The sequence below is a fragment of the Rhinolophus hipposideros genome (genome assembly GCF_964194185.1).
Source record: "Rhinolophus hipposideros genome assembly, chromosome: 5".
Taxonomy (NCBI): Eukaryota; Metazoa; Chordata; class Mammalia; order Chiroptera; family Rhinolophidae; genus Rhinolophus; species Rhinolophus hipposideros.
The window spans coordinates 30377522-30396882 of record NC_138051.1 but is presented as its reverse complement, the minus strand read 5'-3'; the positions used below and the strand labels follow the sequence as shown (position 1 = coordinate 30396882).

Genomic DNA, 19361 nt, shown 5'->3' with positions numbered 1-19361 from the left:
TCACCCACTCCTGTAAGAATAAGAATACTACAGCTTCTCCCAGAGACCAGGACTTCCCAGGGAAGTAACTGCAGGAGTGAGGAAAGCCGGCCCAGCATTCTGAGAACTGGCTCAGCAGGTCTCAGGGCTGGTAAGCCACCTGAATAGGGGACCAGCAGCTGCCGAGCCTCGGGTTTTTTCTCCCTCTGTCCTTCCCTTTCGTCTTTCTCAGGGTTCATCAGCTCCGCCAGAGTTTGTTTCATACATTTCCCTCCAGAGGGGACCCGATCAGGACTGCATCTTCATCTCCACGTGTTTGCCCAGGCAGAGGCCTTCCATGTACTTGGTTCATTTCTCAGTTTTCCCCAAGCCTTGCTGTTTCACAGCTAGAGCAACTTTCTTTGTATTAAAACTCAGTCCTAACACAATACATTCAGGAAACAGGCACAGTCAGAAGTTGTAACAATATCAATGTTGTAATACTGGAAACTTCAACGCCCCACTAGACATTTCCATACCTGGAGCTATTTTTCCGGGGTTACAGGAAAGAGGAGTCCCCTCATGTAGTTCTCAGAGTGGTGGCAGTGCCACCTCTCAGCCCCACCTCCTACTTACCCCCAGGTGGCCCCAAATCCCCTCTGAAAGGGTACGGTTCAGGTGTCAGCATAGCAATCTAAGACTTGGGTTGGAGTGGAAGGCTTAGATCAAATGTCCTGAGTGATGCAGGACCAGGTTGTCCCCAACGCAAAACAGCTGGGAAGTAGCTACCATAGACTGGATTAGACCAGCCCCAGGCATGAACTAAATCCACAGCCCTTGGATTAGTCATGGAACTGAAGGAGAGAAGACACAGCACAGGGCTGTGCCTGACAGGGAGTCTGGACTTTCTGGTTTCCAAGTTCAGGAGGCGTGAGCCAGGGGAGGGGCCTCCCTGTAGGGAGAGGGCGGGAAGCTGGGCAGGGCCCCAGTCAGCTATGCAAGGCTGCATAAGCAGAGGCAGCCCAGAACAGAGAGGATCACAACAGTCTCCAGAATCTCGGGAGTGGACACTGCAGCTCGGACCACCTAAGGCACCACTCCTGCTCCAAAGCTTGGAACTCCATTTGTCACTCGGAGGCCTCTGCTTATCCTGTACCCCAAGGATGGAACCAATACTAGGAGTAAAAATTGGCTGCCTGTTTGCTCTGCTGGCTCTCACCCTGGTCTGTGGCCTCATTCCCATCTGCTTCAAATGGTTCCAGATTGAGGGAGCCACAGGTATAGCCCTCTCTCATCCTTGCCCCATAACCTAAGTCTGACTTCCCTATTCTGCTATTCTGACTCCTTGCTCTGATTCTCGCCATCCCCAGGCTTGGGATGTTGGGTGCTGCCTGTTGCTCTTTAGTCGCCTCTGTCCATCTCCTCATCAACTGGATTGTAACTCCTGCTTCTCATCAGGTCGTCACCGCCGGGTCCTCAGCCTCCTGGGCTGCGTTTCTGCTGGTGTTTTCCTGGGAGCAGGGTTCATGCACATGACCGCTGAAGCCCTGGAGGGAATTGAATTCGAGATCCAGAAGTTCATGATGCAGGTGAGCAGTGAGTCGTAGGCTTGGGAGACCAGAATGATGAACAGAAGCAAGAGAAGAAGGGGGAAGTGATGGAGCCAAGGACCAGGGTGCAATGACAGGGAAGATGACAGCTTGTGTCGTGTGGAATGATGACAACAGCTCAGCTTGGGCTTTAAGGAAATCAGTGGAGCTGAAGGGACAGGACAGGAAGCGAGCTGCTCCATACCTGATCTAATTTCTGGTTTTTTCTCCCTAGAACAGGACAGAGAGTGAGGGAAATTTTTCTGGTGATGCTAGTTCAGATCAGGTGAGTATCTCCCACCAGCCCCTACTGGAGGGCGAGGAAAACTGGAGATTTCTGTCATACCCCGACCCTTCTGAGGGGAGGATGTGAGAAATTCCAGGAATCCCTCTGCTCCTCAGCTCAGACCCTGGGGAAAGGAGTTGACCAGATCCTTCTGGGTATATGACACCCCAGACAGAGCTCCTGCTTTGCTCTCATTCTTTGCACCCTCTGACTTGCTTCACATCATTTTTCCGTACTTCTAACCCTACTGATACTGTGTGCCTGGGTCCTCTGGTATCTTGTTGCATGTCCATATCTCCTCTGGGCTTCGCTCCCCAACGCTTTTTACGTTCTAGTCCCATGTTTCCCGTTCTCTTCAGTCTGCCATCCCATGTCCATCCACTGCTCTTCTTCCATCCTTTCCCATCTCACAGCCCCTCTCTCTGTTCCCAGACGAACTATCCCTACGGAGAGCTCATCATCTCCCTGGGATTCTTCTTGGTCTTCCTTTTGGAGTCGCTGGCATTGCAGTGCTGTCCTGGAGCTGCTGGAGGATCAAAAGTGCAGGAGGAGGAGTGCGGTGGGGCTCATGTCCTTGGACTCCACAGCCATGGATCTCTCCCCTCACCCTCACGCAGTCCCTTCCGCGCGCTCATCCTTCTGCTCTCACTTTCCTTTCACTCAGTGTTTGAAGGTCTAGCTGTGGGGCTGCAGACGACAGTAGTGGCTACCGTGCAGCTCTGTGTTGCTGTCCTGGCTCACAAGGGGCTCGTGGTGTTTGGTGTAGGACTGCGGCTGGTGCAGGCAGGCACTGGAACACGATGGGCCGCGTTCTCCATTCTGTCATTCGCTCTCATGTCCCCCCTGGGTGTAGCCATAGGGCTGGCTGTGGCTGCAGGAGACTCCGAAGGGGGGCGAGGCTTAGCCCAGGCTGTGTTAGAGGGTGTGGCAGCTGGTACCTTCCTGTATGTCACCTTCCTAGAAATTCTGCCCCGGGAGCTAGTTGGCCCTGAGGCCCCTCTGGCCAAGTGGGGCTGTGTGGCCGCTGGTTTTGCCTTCATGGCCCTTATTGCATTGTGGGCCTGAGATTTCTGACTTCTGATGGACCTCTCTCTAATGATCTCCCAAATGGCTTCGGCCCTCAGACATTTCTCTCCGGAGACTAAGTGCAATTCACTAGGCATCATCCCCGTGAACTGGTCCCCAGCTTTTCCTACGTGAGATCCCATTGCTCACCCAGGACGGAGAAAAGGATGTTTATTTTAGGTTGAGTGCCTATACATTGGCGAACTGATTTAAAGACCATCACTCTAGATTTGACTCTTGTCCCATTTTTGCTATCTTGTATAATAAAATGTCCATTTTACCCTTCCCTTCAGCATGCTGTGCTTCATCTCTCCGGGTTGCAGAAGAGCTGCCAGGTAGAGTGGGGAGTGGGAAGGGTAAGTGTTAGACACAATCTTTTCTTTTGGATTCAGAGCCCCTAGCCATGCTAGCCGATTGCCCCATGCTAGCCCCTAGCCCTAGCCAATTGCAGCCATGCCCCCCAGATATGGGAGCATTGCTGAAATTCCAACCTTACTCACAGGTGTTGAAATATTGAGCCAGAGTTCCCAGCATTTAGAGAAGAGGTTTAAGAACAGAAACCATGGGGATCTAGATTGTTCCCTACACTAACCAATCCCACCCCACTCTCAGTACCTGTTGTCAGCTGTCCCCAGCATGACAGACTCTGGAGATCAGGCGAGATGGAGCCTATTTCCAACTGGTTCCTATTTTTCACACTGAGCCCTGTGTGGCCTCGAGGGCATGATTGCTCTTTGAGCCTCTGTTTCCTTCCAGCTTCTTTGTGCTGAGGGATTAAGAAGCAGTGTGTTTGGAGCAGGAGAAAGGCGCCAGCCAGATGAATGCTGAGGGTGATTAAAAAAAGCCATGTGGTGGCTTTCCTTCTGCCTATACTACCTGCCACTATGCCCCGTGCCCCACCCCACTGGACCATTTGTCTTTTAGTTGAGTAATCCCTACAATGTTGCTTCTCTTAAAAACAGCACCAATAGAGAAACCGATTATCTGGAATTGAGGAGGAGCAGGACGACTGCTGCCCACCCCCTGACCCAAGAGGTGGAGGAATATCTCAGACTTGGTGGAGAAACAGGGAAAGAGAAGGTGTGCGCTGTGAGCTCAGGCACCCTCACCACTTTGCCCCTTTGGATATTGTCAGTGTAGAAGCCCAACTGGCCTTAACATGGACAAGGTCTCCTGAGTTTCATTCTCGTCTCATTTCATTTCTGTCTCTGTCCATCCCATTCCCCTCCCCACAAATTAAGATATGCAAACCTTCTCACAAGCCCAGCTTATACACCCAGGGATCAGTAAGAAGCCAAGCTAAAGGCGAAACTAAATAAAAATGTCTGACTCAGGAAATAATTTTCCTGAAGCACCATCTTATCCTGCTTCCCTTCAGTATTCAGCGCACTCACACGCAGCACCCTGAGAATAGGGCCTGTGTTACAATAATAATAGTTTCCACACAGCACCGCTATGGGTCGGGCACTGTGCTGTTGCTTCCATGTGCATTATCCCACCTCCCCAAGCCCGTCAGGAAGATACCATCCCCATCGTAGGTCCAGGGAAACGCAGGCAGGAAACAAGTAACTTGAGCATATAGCTAGCTGGGCTTTAAACCCATGTTTCTGTGACTAAGGAAAGCTCAATATACAGATTCTCTTCTGACCTTTACCTTCTCCACCTTTCCCTTTCCTGTACATCCCATCTTATATGTGGTCTGACAAATAAGTTCACAAACTTGTTGTGACGATGTTGCTAACCTTTTTTGATATCAGAGAGATTATTCAATATGAATTTGTACCAACTGGACAGTTAATCAAGTTTACTATTTGGAAGTGCTGAAAAGGCTGCATGAAAAAGTTAGACAACCTGGGCCCAGCCTAGTGGCTCAGGCGGTTGGAGCTCCGTGCTCCTAACTCTGAAGGCTGCCAGTTCGATTCCCACATGGGCCAGTGGGCTCTCAACCACAAGGTTGCCAGTTCAATTCCTTGAGTCCCACAAGGGATGGTGGGCAGCACCCCCTGCAACTAAGATTGAACACGCACCTTGAGCTGAGCTGCCGCTGAGCTCCTAGATGGCTCAGTTGGTTGGAGCCCGTCTTCTCAACCACAAGGTTGCCAGTTCGACTCCCGCAAGGGATGGTGGGCAGCGCCCCCTGCAACTAGCAATGGCAACTGGACCTGGAGCTGAGCTGTGCCCTCCACAACTAAGACTGAAAGGACAACAAAGTCCTAGAAGTACACACTGTTCCCCAATAAAGTCCTGTTAAAAAAAAAAGTTAGACAACCTGAACTTTTCGCCAACGATTCATGGCTCTTGCATCACGACAATGCACCAGCTCTCACGGCACTGTCTATGAGGGAGTTTATAGCCAATAAACAAATAACTGTATTGGAACACCCTCCCTACTCACCTGATCTGGTCCCCAATGACGTCTTTGTTTACCCGAAGATAAAGGAAATATTGAAAAGAAGACATTTTGATGACATTCAGGACATCAAGGGTAATACGATGACAGCTCAGGTGGCCATTCCAGAAAAAGAGTTCCAAAATTACTTTGAAGGGTGGACTAGGTACTGGCATTGGTGCATAGCTTCCCAAGGGGAGTACTTAGAAGGTGACCATAGTGATAGTCAGCAATGAGGTATGTAGCACTTTTTCTAGGATGAGTTCGCGAACTTAATTTTCTGACCATTGGTTTGAAGCCCAGCTGTTAGGGTGTCTGGAGAAGGCAGAGAGCACATTGAATCATTGAACAAGTTTAACAAAGGGAGCATACAGAAGGTGTGGGCAGGGTTACGACGAGGCAGCTAACACCCTGCAGCTGGGTAAGAGCAGTGACATTACCTGGGCTGAAGAGAAGGAGCAGTTACTGGAAACTCGAGAGAGCCATGCACTGAAAGCTGTGCCATTTGGTGGTGGGCTACAACCAGCCTGCAGGGGCTCCACAAGGAGGAAGCCAGAGGAATGCCTTCATCCTCCTACTCTTGGATCTACTGCCATGTTTCTCGTTGGCCACACCCAAACAGAAGCCAAAGGACAAAAATGTGTGTTGGTGCACTGCAGGTAGACCTGCCTCAGTAAGTACAGGTCAGACTTTGGAAGAGCAAATAGGAAGGGATACAATTATATGGAGGTTAGAGAGCTATTTCTGGTACACAGGATATGTATGACTATGGAGAAGAGACTTGAGAGGTATATTAGACATCGGGACTCTTCATTTATTTCTGGGTCACTGATGCTATCAGCAGTTGAGGTAAACGAGCAGAGGTCAGGAGATTTCAAGCGCAGATGAGTCATCCTTTTTGCCTCCTCCCAAACCAGGAGCCCTTAGATTCTCCTTTAGCCACCTCTGCTTTTAGCCACCAATGCTTTCTTTCCTCCCCATGACCATTTCCTTTCTCTTTCCCAAGATCCTTACCAACCAGGACAGGACCATCTTTAGTTTGAACCATATTATATCAAAAGCTGGAATAAAGCTAGAGAATGGCTCCATAGAGAGAAATCAGTATCAGGAAAAGAAACAATCTTAATCATTTTCAGAGAATAGGATTCCCCAGCAAAGAGGCAGAGAGGGCTATAAGAAAGCAGAAGATGAGTGTAGTTTTCTATGAGATTGAAACAAGGAAAGATGAAATCACAGGCACGAGAACCACAGGACAGGAGGGAGAGCTGAGTTAGCTGGGGTGTGGTGACTGGAAGCCAGAATCAGGAGTACACCCTGATTTAGCCTTGAGAGACAGGATGTAACTGAAAACAATTAGAATCATGAGAGTTGAAAAATAAAAATAGGAGAGAAGATATGTAGGATGGTAAAAAGCATAAGAGATGAGAAGCTCATTGGAATAGTCACAAGTGAATTTATGTGGAACAGTTTTCAAGTCTCCTTAAACCCTGTGCCCCTTCACCCCTCATTCTACACCCCACACATTTTTTTAAATATATTTAAATAGGGGAAAAAATGACATCAGAAGAAGAGCCCTTCCGCCTAGAGTCAGGTTTCCATTTTTGCACCAATAAATGGCTCTCTGAAGCAATCCTTTGGAACTCCCCATCTTTCCTCTGCTCCCGAGGGTTGGATTTGGGTACTGCAGTTGTAAGATGACAATCTGTGAAGACAGGAAGATGGGGAACAGCATCAGAGAGAAACCAGAGATTAGCAACTATTCCGGAGCAGGGTGGGCAGTCAGAGAACAAGATACAACCAGGAACAAAACTCAAGGAGCTCCCAATGAACTCTTCTGAGATAATTCGTTCCGCTTTACCCCTCCCCTGGAGGACAGTTTTCCAGGGTCTTGCCTCCCTCACCGTAGGACTTAGTCCCTGGCTCCTGGCTCTGGTTGACAAATTACAAGGAAGTGGCCAGAATTGGAGTGGGTTGGTACGTGTGGGTGTGCCAACCTACCAGGTACCCTCACACTCCCCCAGTGAACTATGGGAGGAGCCCTTGGCCACTCACAAAGGTGAAGCAAAAGGGGTGCACACAGGGGTGCCCCAGGCCCCAGTCTGTGAGAATGCTTAGACTCCAGTTTCGATTATTTCCTGTTTATTTCAATTTTGTTCTGAGTTACTATCTTTCCATTCATTGAATGTCAAATATACAATGCATTCTGCTTTTACTTTGTATTTATCCATCCCTCCTGCTACAGTTCCACTGTTTGTGGACCTTCAGAGAACTACCCTTGAAAATCTCTTCATGAGTTCCACAATTTTCACGCTGACACCACAAGGCTCGCGTCACTGTATTCTTCCTTCTTATTCTCCTTCCCATGGAATCCTCTCTTAGCTCTCCTGGACTTCTGTCCCTAAAGTCGGGGGAGCACATTCCTTGAGAACGAGAGGAAGAGAGAACCAGGAGGCCTAAGCCTGAAGCAGAGACAAAAAGTGGGGTTTGTGGGTCAGCTTCTGTGAAGTCACCCCACCTCTCCTCTGAGCCTCTGAGCTCTGACCTTGAGGGTGGGCAGGAGCCACAGGCCACGGAATCAGGCCCTCCCTATGTAGCTACTGTGTAGAAGCACAAAGAACATGGGAGATTTAGAGAGGGAACTGGGAGCTGGGGAAAGTTAGGAAGAACCAGGGCTACCACAGGGGGGCACTGCATCCCCATGGGCTCTTCTGAATTGTCCAGGACCAACAAAGTAGAGGTCAGACAAGGGCAGCAAACCCCACCCTCGCTGCCAGTAGAGAGCATCTCTCCCTCCACCTAACTCTGGGTTTCTTACCTATGGACGTCTGCAGGAGAGACACACATGATCACCACCCATTTCACACACCACCTCCATGACAGGTACATATCACGCACTCACGTATGTGCACAAAAATGAGGTTCTCTCCCTCTTCTGAAGATTCCCCTGTTAACAGTGTTATCTGTGCAGGTGGATGTGCTAAGACCCGCCTTCCCTTCCAGAAGGCGCAGCTATTACGCAGTGACAGCCTCACCCTCTCTGATCCTCGCCAACTGCATTTACAATAGACTCGGCCCTGAGAGTGAGGAAATGCTCAAGCACCACGAACACGTTCCAGGCTCTACTTCCATGTCAGTGTGTCAGCACTGGACATCGAGCTGCATTAGTCGTCAGCTCAGTTTCACTGAGGAAAATGTATAATTGCCTGTGGCATTTCTATAATCTGGCAAATGACCTTGTAATACTCCACCCACAGTCCTCCAGCCAATAACGCTATAAAGTACCGTTTCATTTTACTTGTGCGCCAAGAGCCCCAGAATCAGCCTGCAACAGCCACAAAATATCAAGTCCTCTTGATGATTATTGTTCATACTTGAAAACTTCTCAGAGAACGACAGTCTAACTCCCCAAATCTTGGATTCATTGGGGAGGAGGAATTCCTGACAGGAAACCCTCTTTGCTGCTGGGACTCATCTGAAGGAGCCTTTAGATGGGGATGAACTATGAACAACCCACCCCTTCCAGTAACTGGATGAGTCCTTGTCTGCTGATTGTACTGACTCCCAACGCCCTGGGGTCGCCTAAAATGGAATCCAGGTGACCCCCTGGAGGATCCTGCAGGAAGGTGGGTCACGAGATGTCCTTGGGCACTTCAGCTTTCTGTACTTCCGGCTTTAAGATCATGATGTTGGTGACGTCTCTGAAATCCTATGCATTTCTCAGTATCTGATATGGAAGTCTTCTAAGATCTCAGTAGTTCCTCTCCCAAGACGTGAAGGTACTACCAATATCAAGGACAACACCAATCTACTGAATAGGTATTATGTCGTCACATTTTGTGAAGTGTCTATGCTCTCCGGGCCCCCTCCCATGGCTTATGTCACTTTGAGAAGAGAATGTGAGAGTTGGTCAGGAAGAGGGTGGGAAAGGGGCACGACGCAGGCATATTCAGACAAATAATGGTGATCAGATTCCTCTACAGTTTATTGTTACAGCAGAAGTTGTGGGAGACAGGAGAGCACCTTCCACACATAACACACTGTGGTCAGAGCCCCAAGGTAGCCCTTTCCACTCCTATGCCAAGCCCTAAGCAGCCCTGCCCCAGCTTGGTTCCTACCCGCTTCCCACTCTAGACACACTCTGTCTCAATAGCTACCAAAGTTAGTGCAGCCAGTGGCCCCAGGCCCCCTCCTATTGCCTCAGCTCCAGTCCTTTCCTCAAACTTGTTCATGGCCCACCACCTCCCAGTCCAACTTCCATTCACACACTGGATGTTTCTCTCACATCCTGAGGACAACTAACCCAGCAGCAAGCCTCCCCTGACACATTCATTTAGGCCCATACCCTTCAGAGACCTGAGGGTTAATGAGAAGCCATGTCCGCTTTGGTGAATGGAGACCCAGCCCTATCCTTGCAATGGGATGAGTAGGGAGAGTCTGGGGGAGTCACCATGGGCAACTACAGCAACCTCTTATCCCTCATCTACAGACACCTAGATTAGGGAGAGAGGACACATGCCCTCTCCGCCTTAACACAAGAATGAGGGAAAGGGATCATTTAGGGGTCTGGGTCCCTAAGAGATATTAGGATCTCTCTCTCAGCTGAGAGGAATCACAAGTTAGAGGTCAAGGTTAGGGAAGCAATCAAAGATCAAGGTCATGTCCCCACATGATCTGCCCATCTTCCCTTGCTCACTCTGGCCCAGTGCCCTATGCACCTCCCAGGTTAGTGCTGGGGGAGGTGAGGGTGGGTCCCACACGAGGGCAACAAGGGCCACTCAACAGGAGACCTCCATGGTGTGCCCTGGGGGCCCTGAAGGGAGCGTCCCAGACTCGCTGCTCTGGGACAGGGTGCGAGAGCGGGACCGGTTGCCATCAAAGGATGCCGCACTGGTCAGGGAGGCCGTGCGAGAACGGGACAGGCGAGTCATGCAGGAGGAGGCCACTGTGGAGAGAGAAGGATAAGTAGGCAGTCAGAGAGGAGGCAACTCAGAGTGGGCTGCTTGGGTGGAGACGAGCGTTACAAACGGGACCAAGGAGTCAATGAGCTTGATTTGACAGATGGTGGTTAAGTCCACGAATTAGCCTAAAATGCTTCCTCCCCTCAGTGGCCAACCTTCCTCCTATGTAGCAATCCCTCGTCCTCATGATAGCCTCTGACCCCCATACTCACTGTAGCCCATGCCTTGCAGGAAGTACTTGATGGCCTCGGTCAGCTTGCCTGGCTGTGGAAGTAAGAAGAGAAGAGGGAGACAGGTGAGGTTAGGAGCTGCGCTGGAGCCCCAGGCCCTGGCAGGTTGGGGACGGGGTGTATGGCAAAGGGTGTGTAGTCCAGTGCCACTAATATCCCATCCCACGGATGGCAGGGGTACTCACCTGAGTCAGCTGGGGCTGACCTCCAGAGTCGGCCATCTGTTCAGGAGAGAGCCGCCCCAAAAAAGTGATACACACATGAATAAAGTGAGCCAGGCTGGGAGGCAGAAAAGGGTCTCTCTTCCCTGCTTCCCCAGAGGGGATTTTCGTTTTATTGGGTTTTGTTTGTTTGTTTGTTTTTGTTTTTACTTCGTGCATTGCACTGGCTCCCAGGCAGGACCCTAGAGGCCTAGGCCTGGAAGCTGAATCTAGGATTCAGGATCTATGGCTCTGGACAGGAGTCAGGCTGGGCATGGAGTAGGGTGACTGACCTTGAGGAAAGAGGTCTGGATGGGGTCCAGCTTGGAGTTACATTCCACCTGGAGTAAGTAGGAATTTGAATGAATGAGGTCACAGTCCCTGTGGCCCCTCCCGTCCAAAGGACCTACCAACGCAGACCCCAGTTCCTTTCCTATCAACCCCCTACCCATTTCCTTTTTACCAGGCATCAATCTCTCACGTACCAAAGTTACTCTCCCTGTCCCAAACTGAGCTTGCCTCTTGGCAAGATACCCCTCTTACCACCACCCTAGGACTCCAAACCTCCCTCACCCACCCCCAAATTCCCTACTGACCACTGCATCTTCATGGGGTGCTTGGTCTCCTACCACCAGCATCACAGGGCACCTAGAGGCACAGGGTCGAGGAGGAGGTGGTGAGCCCTGGCGTTCTCTCACCCACCTCCTTCCCGAAGAGCAGCTGGAAAAATGTCTGGCTCCTCTGACCTCACCAAGAGGATTCAAAGGCAGAAGACCTAGTGGGTGGTGATTTGTTAAGTGGGATGGAGCGGGAGGGGACAAGAAAATTGCCTGGCAAAAGACTCTCCTTCTAAAGGATATAAGCACCTAGGGAAGATCCAGGGAGAGAGGCAAAGCTCTAGCTCTTAAAGTCTTACTTGAGAGTGATATCACCTCCACGCTCAAAGTTCAGGTCTCGACGGCTAGAGAAAGGTTAAAAGAGGAGTAGGAATTTTAGGCAAGCAATGTTATCCATCCAGATATAAAGTATCTCCCCCATGAGGAAGCTATCTTCCTGCCAGAAACTACAATCAAATATTGGTGATTAAAAGTGGGAACCAAAGGGGAAGGTAACAGGCAGGCCTCAACCATAATCCCTATAGACACTGTGCCCCAGGTCCCTGGTCAGAGCGGGGTGAATGGTAGGAAGGGCACAGGACAGACCATCATCTCACTTCTGGGAACCCAAAACTGCAAGGGAAGGAAATAGGAGAAAGGGGGACAGACAGCTCCTCACAATTCCTCTTTCTGGGCCTGTCCTGCAGCTGCCCCAGGTGTACAGCAAATCCCGCCCTCCTTGCACACCGTGTACCTTCTGGACTTTCCTCTCCTCCTCTCTGCCTCCCCATCACCCCCAGCCACTGCTTCTACATTGCTTTCACATGCACACGCACACACACACTGCCCACTCACTTGTTATAGCTGTTCCAGTACAGTTCAATGTTCTCCAGATTGGGAGCATGTGTAATGATATTTCTATACTTTTGTATCAACTCAGAATTTCCAGACAGCTCTTCCTGAAACAAAGAAAGGAAAGAAAAATCAGGGTTGGGAAGAGAAGCCAACAGTTACTGGATGTGAAGAGACAAGCCTTCTTCCCTCCGCATATCCTGTCCCAGCTAAGGAATTCACCCCAAACATTCAAGTCCCTGCTGGTCCCCTCTTCTTCCTCCATCTTCCACAAACACTTACCTGGCTGAAAAGATGTCCAAGGATCATCTCCGAAATGGAAGAGGTAAGGCCTGTAAGCTATAAGGAAAGGGCAGGTGAGAAAGCTCAGGACATTATGGGGAGAAGAGACCCAGGCAAAGTGACACAGCTTCTTTCCTGCTCTATGCCGCCCTCTTTGAAGTTCACAGGCCTATCTACCAGTTATACTGGTAGAGCCTAACTGGACCTATATAAGAGAACCCCTACCCTAGATCTCAGCACACAAGCCCCTCCAAACCTTGTGGGCTGCCCAGTCCATCCAACCCTTGGCATTGGGATCAATGTTGATGAGGACAAGTCCCTCGACTGAATCCTGGTGGTTAAGCTGAAGGGCAGCAGAAGGAAGGGAAATCAGAGGCGGTGCATGGCCATCTCCCCTCCCCACTGAGTTCCACCCACTCTTAGGCTGCCACGGGGCTTCCCTCTCCACCCTGGCACCTACGTCCTCCCGCCAAACACACACTAGCAAACAGTATTCTCTTAATCAGCCTGCCATCGGCCTTAGACCTGACTTTCCCTCATCGGGTGGTTTTTAGATCTTACAGCATATCGTGACAGGATGTAGGCTCCGGCTCCAACACCAATTCCAATTATTGTGGAGAAACTGTAAAAGGGAAAGTATGTCTAATGGGCCCCGATGTCCAAAACTTTGACTTTCCAAACTACTCACCCTCTTTCCTAAGGCCACAGGCACAAAGACAGAAAGGGACCTGCCAAGGAGCTCAAAAACTGACACTGGTAGTTAGTGTAGGGCCCTAAAGTCTTTCTCCAGCTCTCTCGGAGAGTTAGCGTCTTAAAAAGAAACACCCATCCACCAACACACCAGATACTGTCTTCCTAGCTAACTCTTTGTCCATTCTGTTTTCTGCAGCTAGTTCAACTTGTTCTGTTTTAATTCCTGGTTCCTCTAGAGGAAGGAACTGAGAAGGAGGGAATTCTAAGCAAGATGTAAAGAACAAACAAAACACAACTTCAGTGAACAACAGGAAGAGTGGGGTTCCAGAGAGCCAAAGAGGTGAACCAGAGCTGCCTGGGGCTCTGGCGTCCAGGAAAAGCCAAGCCAAAGACAGAGCCCAGGAGTCATCAGTGCCCCACGTACATACCAAGGAGGCCTTGCCCGGCTTTCCCTTCCTTCTCCCACTCTCGTTTGCACACAGGGCTCCCAGCTCCCAGGTGTGCGTATGGAGGGGGAGTGGGAGGAACAGAAGAACAGAGACAGGTCTGTCTGGTTCCTCAGGGATTATGTCACCCCCTCTTCCTCTCTAGCTTTCTGATCCCTCCTCAGCCTGAGGCAGGGCCTCACATAGCCCCTTCCTTTTTCTGTCTTCTATTAGGGCTACTCGGCTGACGCAAGTCAGTTTTCCAAACCCACTCTCCTTCCTCTCAACAAGCAGGTTGGCAGCATAGAGAAGGAAGGATACATCTAAGCCACAGACCAAAACTCGCGCAGGAACCCTGGTGGACATAGGAGTTTGAAGGGCCACGTTGTGCTGAAAACAGAACTCTGGTTTGAAGGGATCCCCAGGCTTCTTACTTTAAGTACTGCAGGACGCAAGGGATCATGTCCGCAAGCTGGTCCAGAGACGGGTACTGATATCTGGGGAAGAGAGCAATCTTAAGGAAAATACCAACCTGCCCCCACTGTCCCCTCTTTAGGGTGTCCTACTCGTCCTGTCGCAGAATCACCACTGCCTTCCCTTTCCTCCTCCCCTGGTCCAATCTTCCCCACATCTGCCCTGTACCTCACAGTCTGATGAGGAGGAAGGGAGCTAATTCTCACCCCACAGGGAATACAGGAGCCCCCTCTTCCATCCCAGGAGCATCCACATGAACCCGCACGAAGTTCTGAATGATTTCCTGCATATCCCCGAATTGAAACAGCGGCTGGAAGCAAGATTTATCTAAAGAGAATTCCCATCACCCCAACAGTAGAATCAGACAGGGGAAAGTCTCCCCAAGTCAGAAACCACCCTCTTTCTTTCATGCCATAATCAGACTAGGAGAGAACTTCTCCTTGACATGCCACATGGCTCCCTTCCTGCCCATGCGGACCCTTCCCCCAGCCTCTTCCCAAAAGGGGTGGGAGGGGAAGTGAAGATCCTTACAGTTGAGTCCCACATCATGGTAGGTGAGTATCGCTGGACGTTTTGGTTTGGGGGTGCCATAGACAGTAAAAGTGACAGAGCCATAAGGTGTCTCCACAGAGTGAGTCTGCAGGAAAATAGGTCACCATCAGGTAGGAGTTACTGAGAGGAAAAGAGGCAGAAGGGGGACCTCCATAAAAGTTGGGGAGTTGGTGTGGGGGGAGGGGCAAAGAGAGGAAAAGAGAACAAAATACAGTGCCACCTAGGTTTTCGAACGTAACCCGTTCTGGAAGACCGTTCAAGTTCTGAAACGTTCGAAAACCAAGGCATAGTTTCCCCGTAGAAAGTAATGCAAAATGGATTAATCCGTTCCAAACCTTTAAAATCCAGACCCCTAAAACTGCGAATTTAGCATCAATTTTACTATCTAATAATACCACAGATCCATAAAACGTACAGTGTTTGTAAACCGAAATGTTCATCAACGGAGACGTTCAAAAACCAAGGTACCACTGTATTAGAAACAGGTTCAGCAAGAATTTAGTTTAGGTAAATATGAAAGTGGAAGATGATTTTTGAGCGTGGAAAAGAATAATGAAAGATTGGAGAGCATCAAGGAACTCTAAAAAGCGAAAAGGGAAGGAAAGGGGAGAGATGGGGCTAGGAAAGGACAGGAATAGAAGAAAGCAGACAGAAGAGTCAGGTAATGGGAGGGTCTCTCTTTCCTGAGGGAGAGGAGAGCCCCTCCTCCCACCCTGGGACTGCCCCAAGCTGTTACCTGTCCCTGGTCCAGGAGGATTCGGGCAGCTAACTCAGCCTCCTGGAGAGAGACACACACAGACAGATCCACACAGAAACACACAGCCATGTAATGTCACAGATGGAGAGATAGACACAGATAAAGAGAGGTAGGTAAAGAGACCAAGAGATCAAAGACAGGAAGAGATGACAACAAAAGACATGGAAAGGATGAAGATTAGTACAGTGGCATGACAAAGGCCTGGACTCCAAATTGTGGTACATGGGGAGAGAAACTTGGGCACAGGTGGAGAAAGTAGGGGTGTGGGTTAGAATGAGATTATGGATTTGGAAAGGTAGGCAATGAAGGGGATGCTTGGAGGTCTGGAATTTGGGCCTGGGAATCAGAGGGTAGCTAATAACCTTGGCCACCTCAGGTGTCTGCCCTGGCAACAGCGGCTTCTCCTCCGTGATTTGCACCTCCTGCAGCTCCGCCATGGTGGCCTGGCAGGGTAAGGAAACACTGAGATCGGGGCGGTTGTCTCTACACTTCCACATCTCCCTGAATACCTGCTTCCTTTCTCAGGACAGGACAATGCAGGGTGCAGGGGGCCCCAGGAGCTGAAGATGACTCCAGGACTCAGAAAGCCTTTCCTGCTCCAGCTCCATGTCCAGGCCACTAGGAGGAGGAGTTGTGGAACAAGAACAAGGACAGCACTTCTCCTCCCACTGGCCATCCCCACTGTTTCCCTCAACACCCACACCTCCAGACCCTCCTCCCCTATTCTGGATGTAAATATCAGGGTGGGGCAGCACCTGCAGGTCCAGTTATATTAAAGGGCCGCCCCACACTCCCAGTTAGGTAGGGGGTGAAATCGTGGCTCAGTGACTGAGTACTCCAAAAATACTAAGGGAGGGTACTGCAAGTTCACAACTGACTGTAACCTTCAACTAAAGCCCCAAGGTCAGCAGCTCAAAAGGAAAGGGGCTAAAAATGACCTGAGTAACATGACCAAGAGGGGGAGGGGGAAACAAGAAAAGAGGGACAAGGGACATCTGTGCCCAACTGACCCAAAGTCTCCCTTCTTCCCAAGGCTGTCCCTCCCCCCTGTGAATAAATTAGCATACATTCAATATTAGTGGGGCCGGTGAGGAGCAGAGTATGCCTGCAGACACACACAGTCAAGAGCCTGCAGTCTGGGGGTGGGGTCACTTACTGGGCTCCTATTGGCTGGATGCAGTGGGGTTAGGGGTCAGGGTTCTCACTGCTTCTGGCTCTGGGGTCTGAGAAAACAAGGCAATGAGGTGAATGACCTGGGAGACAGACTCTGGGTCTTTTAGGGACAGAAAGCCTCAGCCAAGACCTGGACTACCTGAATCACCAACCCTCCCCAGGTCACTAACCCTCCCCCATCTGTACCCCTGATTCCAGTGAAGACGTCTTCTCTAGGCTTCGGCTAGAACCAATACAGGCTGGAAGGGCCTGCGGGGCAACATGGAGAGCAGGTATCAAGCCCAGGCTGGAGCCAGGAAATTAGGAAATGCTGATGTAGAGAAAGGTGCGTGGCTGGTGTCAAAACCTCTGGATTCTAGTCGCGGGCTCTTCAACTACTGGTGTGACCTTGGCCCAGTCAGTACTACTCTTGGCTTCAATTTCCTATTTGCAAACTAGAAGTGGGGACTAGGAGATCCCCAACTTTTGACAGCTCTCTCGTGAGATGAGTTTAGCAGAGCATAGCTGCTTCCCTCCGCCATTAAAAAAAAAAATTTAAAAGGCCTCGTGCCTTCTCTTCTCTCCTCCACCCAGTCTCGGTGCCTGTCCCGCGAGTGGAGAAAAGCGAGGAGGGCGGTCCCACAATCTCCTCCCAGTCTCCCCTGACTGACGACCCGCAAGGGCCTAGCGCCAGCCAGGAAAGATGGATAGGAGGGATGGGACTGACTGGGCCCAGCACCCAGGACTGGTCCCTACGCTGCCCGCCCGCGTGGGGACCGACATCCTCGCGCGGCGGGCACCCAGCGCCCTGGACCCTGGACACCACCTCGCGCACGCCCCAAACACGCCCTGCCGCCCGCCGAAGCTCTGTCTTTGTGCGCAGCAGCCCAGCGCCCCCTCCTTGAGGGCCCCTTCCCCCAGCGGTCGGCTACCAGAGATTAGGATCAAACCGCCCACCGGCCGGGCTGGCGCCAGCCAGGCCCTGCAGCCCCTCGCCTGCCCCTCCCCCTACCTGCTGCCTCCGCGGCGCTTCCACCTTCACTTGCCTTTGACTCTCCGGCCCGCCCGAACTCGGGCTCCCCACAGACCCGCCCCCGGCCCGCCCCAGCCCGCCCACCGGCCGACAGCTCCCCGCGGATCCGCCCCAGACCCCCAGTAAACACGCCCCCCCCCTTACCCCGCTCTGGGCTGTCTGCCGCTCGGGAGGGGGACTGTGCGGGGCGGGGGCAGTGGAGGGAAACTCTAAGAAAAGCAAACTGTGGGTGCTTCCGGTCTCCGCTCGCGCTCCCCACACATCCCCTCGCAACCAGCGGGTTGTGGGGTGTGCAGGGATCCCTTAGTCCTACGGGGAATCCCCACGGCCGCCCTCAACACCACCCCCACCCGTGACCTAGGTCTGCCTATCGCACTGTGGCTTCTTCCTTCGCCCCCAGACTCATTTGTGGGGACGGGTAGCGGGAGACGAACCCAGGGTGCTGACACCCACGATTTCGACTCCACCCGCCCGGAAAAAGAGAGCCTGGTTCAGGAAGGAGAAGGTGGGCGGGGATCGTCGCTGAGGAGGAAGGGGTCTCGCCAGCTGGGAGGGGCAGGTGTGCCAGCACGGAGTGGGGAGGGGGGGGCGTCGAGGGAGCAGGAGTTCCAATTCCGGGGCGCCCAGGGTCCTGGTACCTCCTCTGTGTGCTGCGTCCCGATGCCTGCTGTCCGGCTGCTCCTAGAGAAGTTGGAAAACAAGGCGGGGAAGGGGGGGCGGGGAATGCGGGGGGCCGCTATAAATAGAGGGAGATCGCAAGAGGGGGGAAGAGGATGGCCAACGGGGACTCCCAGGTCAAGGCCCCAAGGGGGGTGGGGGAGGGGCCAGGGGACCCCCCCCAGGGGCTCTGACTCTGGGGTAAACAGGCCCGGAGGCGGAGTTAACTCTGCGGGGGTGGAGTGGGGGCTTGGGGAGGACGCAGTGTCCCGGGCTGGGACTCAAGAGACCCTGTGGCTTCAGCGCTAACCCCTCCTAGTCTGGCCCAAAGAAGGAGGGTGAGACCAGCTCGGCCCAGCTGAATCGCAGTGCCCAGGCGACGGTTTCTCAGGGACTGCTCCGTCTCTCTGAGGGTATGGGTGGGTTTGCTGCCCTGGACTCGCTTGCTCTGCCATCCTCCTACCTAGATGCACCCTCCCTGTGCTCCTAAGTGGAGGGCCACCTTGAATGGGATAGTTATGTGGCTAAGGGAATTCGAAGTTGTCTTAGGCAAAAGGAAACCAGATTGAATTTCTCCCCACCTGCGCCCGTTCCAGCTCCCCTCCCCCCCATGGTCCCCACCCCATTCTCCTTCAGCCTGGTTCCTGAGTTGCCATTTGGGGGCTGGGCGCCAGGCCAGTTGGAAACAATGGCCAATGGAACTGAAGCTGCCAACTGCAACACCAGTACAGACTGCCCCCCCAAGACCCCCAAATTACCCTCCTGCCTGGGAACTACCCCCCACAACCTCCCTCCCCGCCCACAATCCCCCTCCCATCCAAGGAACATCAATGCCCCTTTCATCCCCACTTGGCAGGGTCTATTGGAAAGAAGGAGGGGCTAAGAGAGAGGAGGTAACCCAGAGTAAGAGAACTGGTCAGGATAAAACCCAGCTTTCAATAACCCAAATCTAAAGGACCCCCCTACATTCCCTAATTTGATGCACCCAGGGTTTCCTCTACTTCTTTCCCCCACTCCTTTCATAACAATTCCCCCAGAAACTGGCACAGAAGCTGAACACTCTGGCTCCTCGCCTAGTCCCTTCTCCCCTCTGGATGCCAGTTTAACACTCTCTCCTGGACAAGGAAAATCTGCTGGAATTAGATCTAATACATAAAGGAGAGGAGACAGATTTCACCAGCCCTCCTGAAACGGGGGGAGAAAGAATGTCTAG

General features: G+C 51.8%; 2 protein-coding genes across 20 annotated transcripts; one reads left to right on the top strand and one right to left on the bottom strand.

Annotated features, from left to right (window-relative positions):
* The first annotated feature begins 681 nt into the window (after positions 1–681).
* On the top strand, positions 682–3184 carry SLC39A2 (solute carrier family 39 member 2). Its single transcript, XM_081049839.1, has 4 exons — positions 682–1236; positions 1417–1547; positions 1783–1833; positions 2266–3184. Exons 1-4 carry the CDS (start codon positions 807–809, stop codon positions 2896–2898), a joined length of 1245 nt encoding a protein of 414 aa, XP_080905965.1. The 5' UTR covers positions 682–806; the 3' UTR covers positions 2899–3184.
* A 6061-nt stretch (positions 3185–9245) lies between these two features.
* NDRG2 (NDRG family member 2) lies at positions 9246–18658 on the bottom strand (the record flags this gene model as incomplete). 19 transcript variants are annotated; one of them, XM_081048410.1, is made up of 20 exons in its annotated part: positions 9246–10229; positions 10458–10509; positions 10661–10696; positions 10969–11016; positions 11272–11323; positions 11592–11636; positions 12127–12230; positions 12406–12462; positions 12662–12748; positions 12967–13027; positions 13958–14020; positions 14204–14324; positions 14529–14634; positions 15286–15327; positions 15669–15749; positions 16463–16529; positions 16666–16728; positions 17636–17700; positions 18130–18172; positions 18459–18598. In XM_081048410.1, the coding sequence occupies 15 exons, from the start codon at positions 15741–15743 to the stop codon at positions 10063–10065; spliced, it is 1116 nt and encodes a 371-aa protein (XP_080904536.1). In that variant the 3' UTR covers positions 9246–10062. The 19 variants fall into 19 exon arrangements, with proteins under 19 accessions (XP_080904536.1, XP_080904521.1, XP_080904538.1 ...); XM_081048395.1 differs by lacking the exons at positions 16666–16728; positions 18459–18598 and adding an exon at positions 18612–18658; XM_081048412.1 differs by lacking the exon at positions 17636–17700 and having other exon boundaries at positions 18459–18613.
* Positions 18659–19361: the final 703 nt, after the last annotated feature.

Bases quoted from the DNA above. Each gene is read 5' to 3' on its own strand.
- SLC39A2 (XM_081049839.1), top strand. From the start codon at position 807: ATGGAACTGAAGGAGAGAAGACACAGCACAGGGCTGTGCCTGACAGGG. The intron at 1,237-1,416 runs GTATAGCCCTCT...GCTTCTCATCAG, and splicing joins CCAGATTGAGGGAGCCACAG to GTCGTCACCGCCGGGTCCTC. The intron at 1,834-2,265 runs GTGAGTATCTCC...CTCTGTTCCCAG, and splicing joins GTGATGCTAGTTCAGATCAG to ACGAACTATCCCTACGGAGA.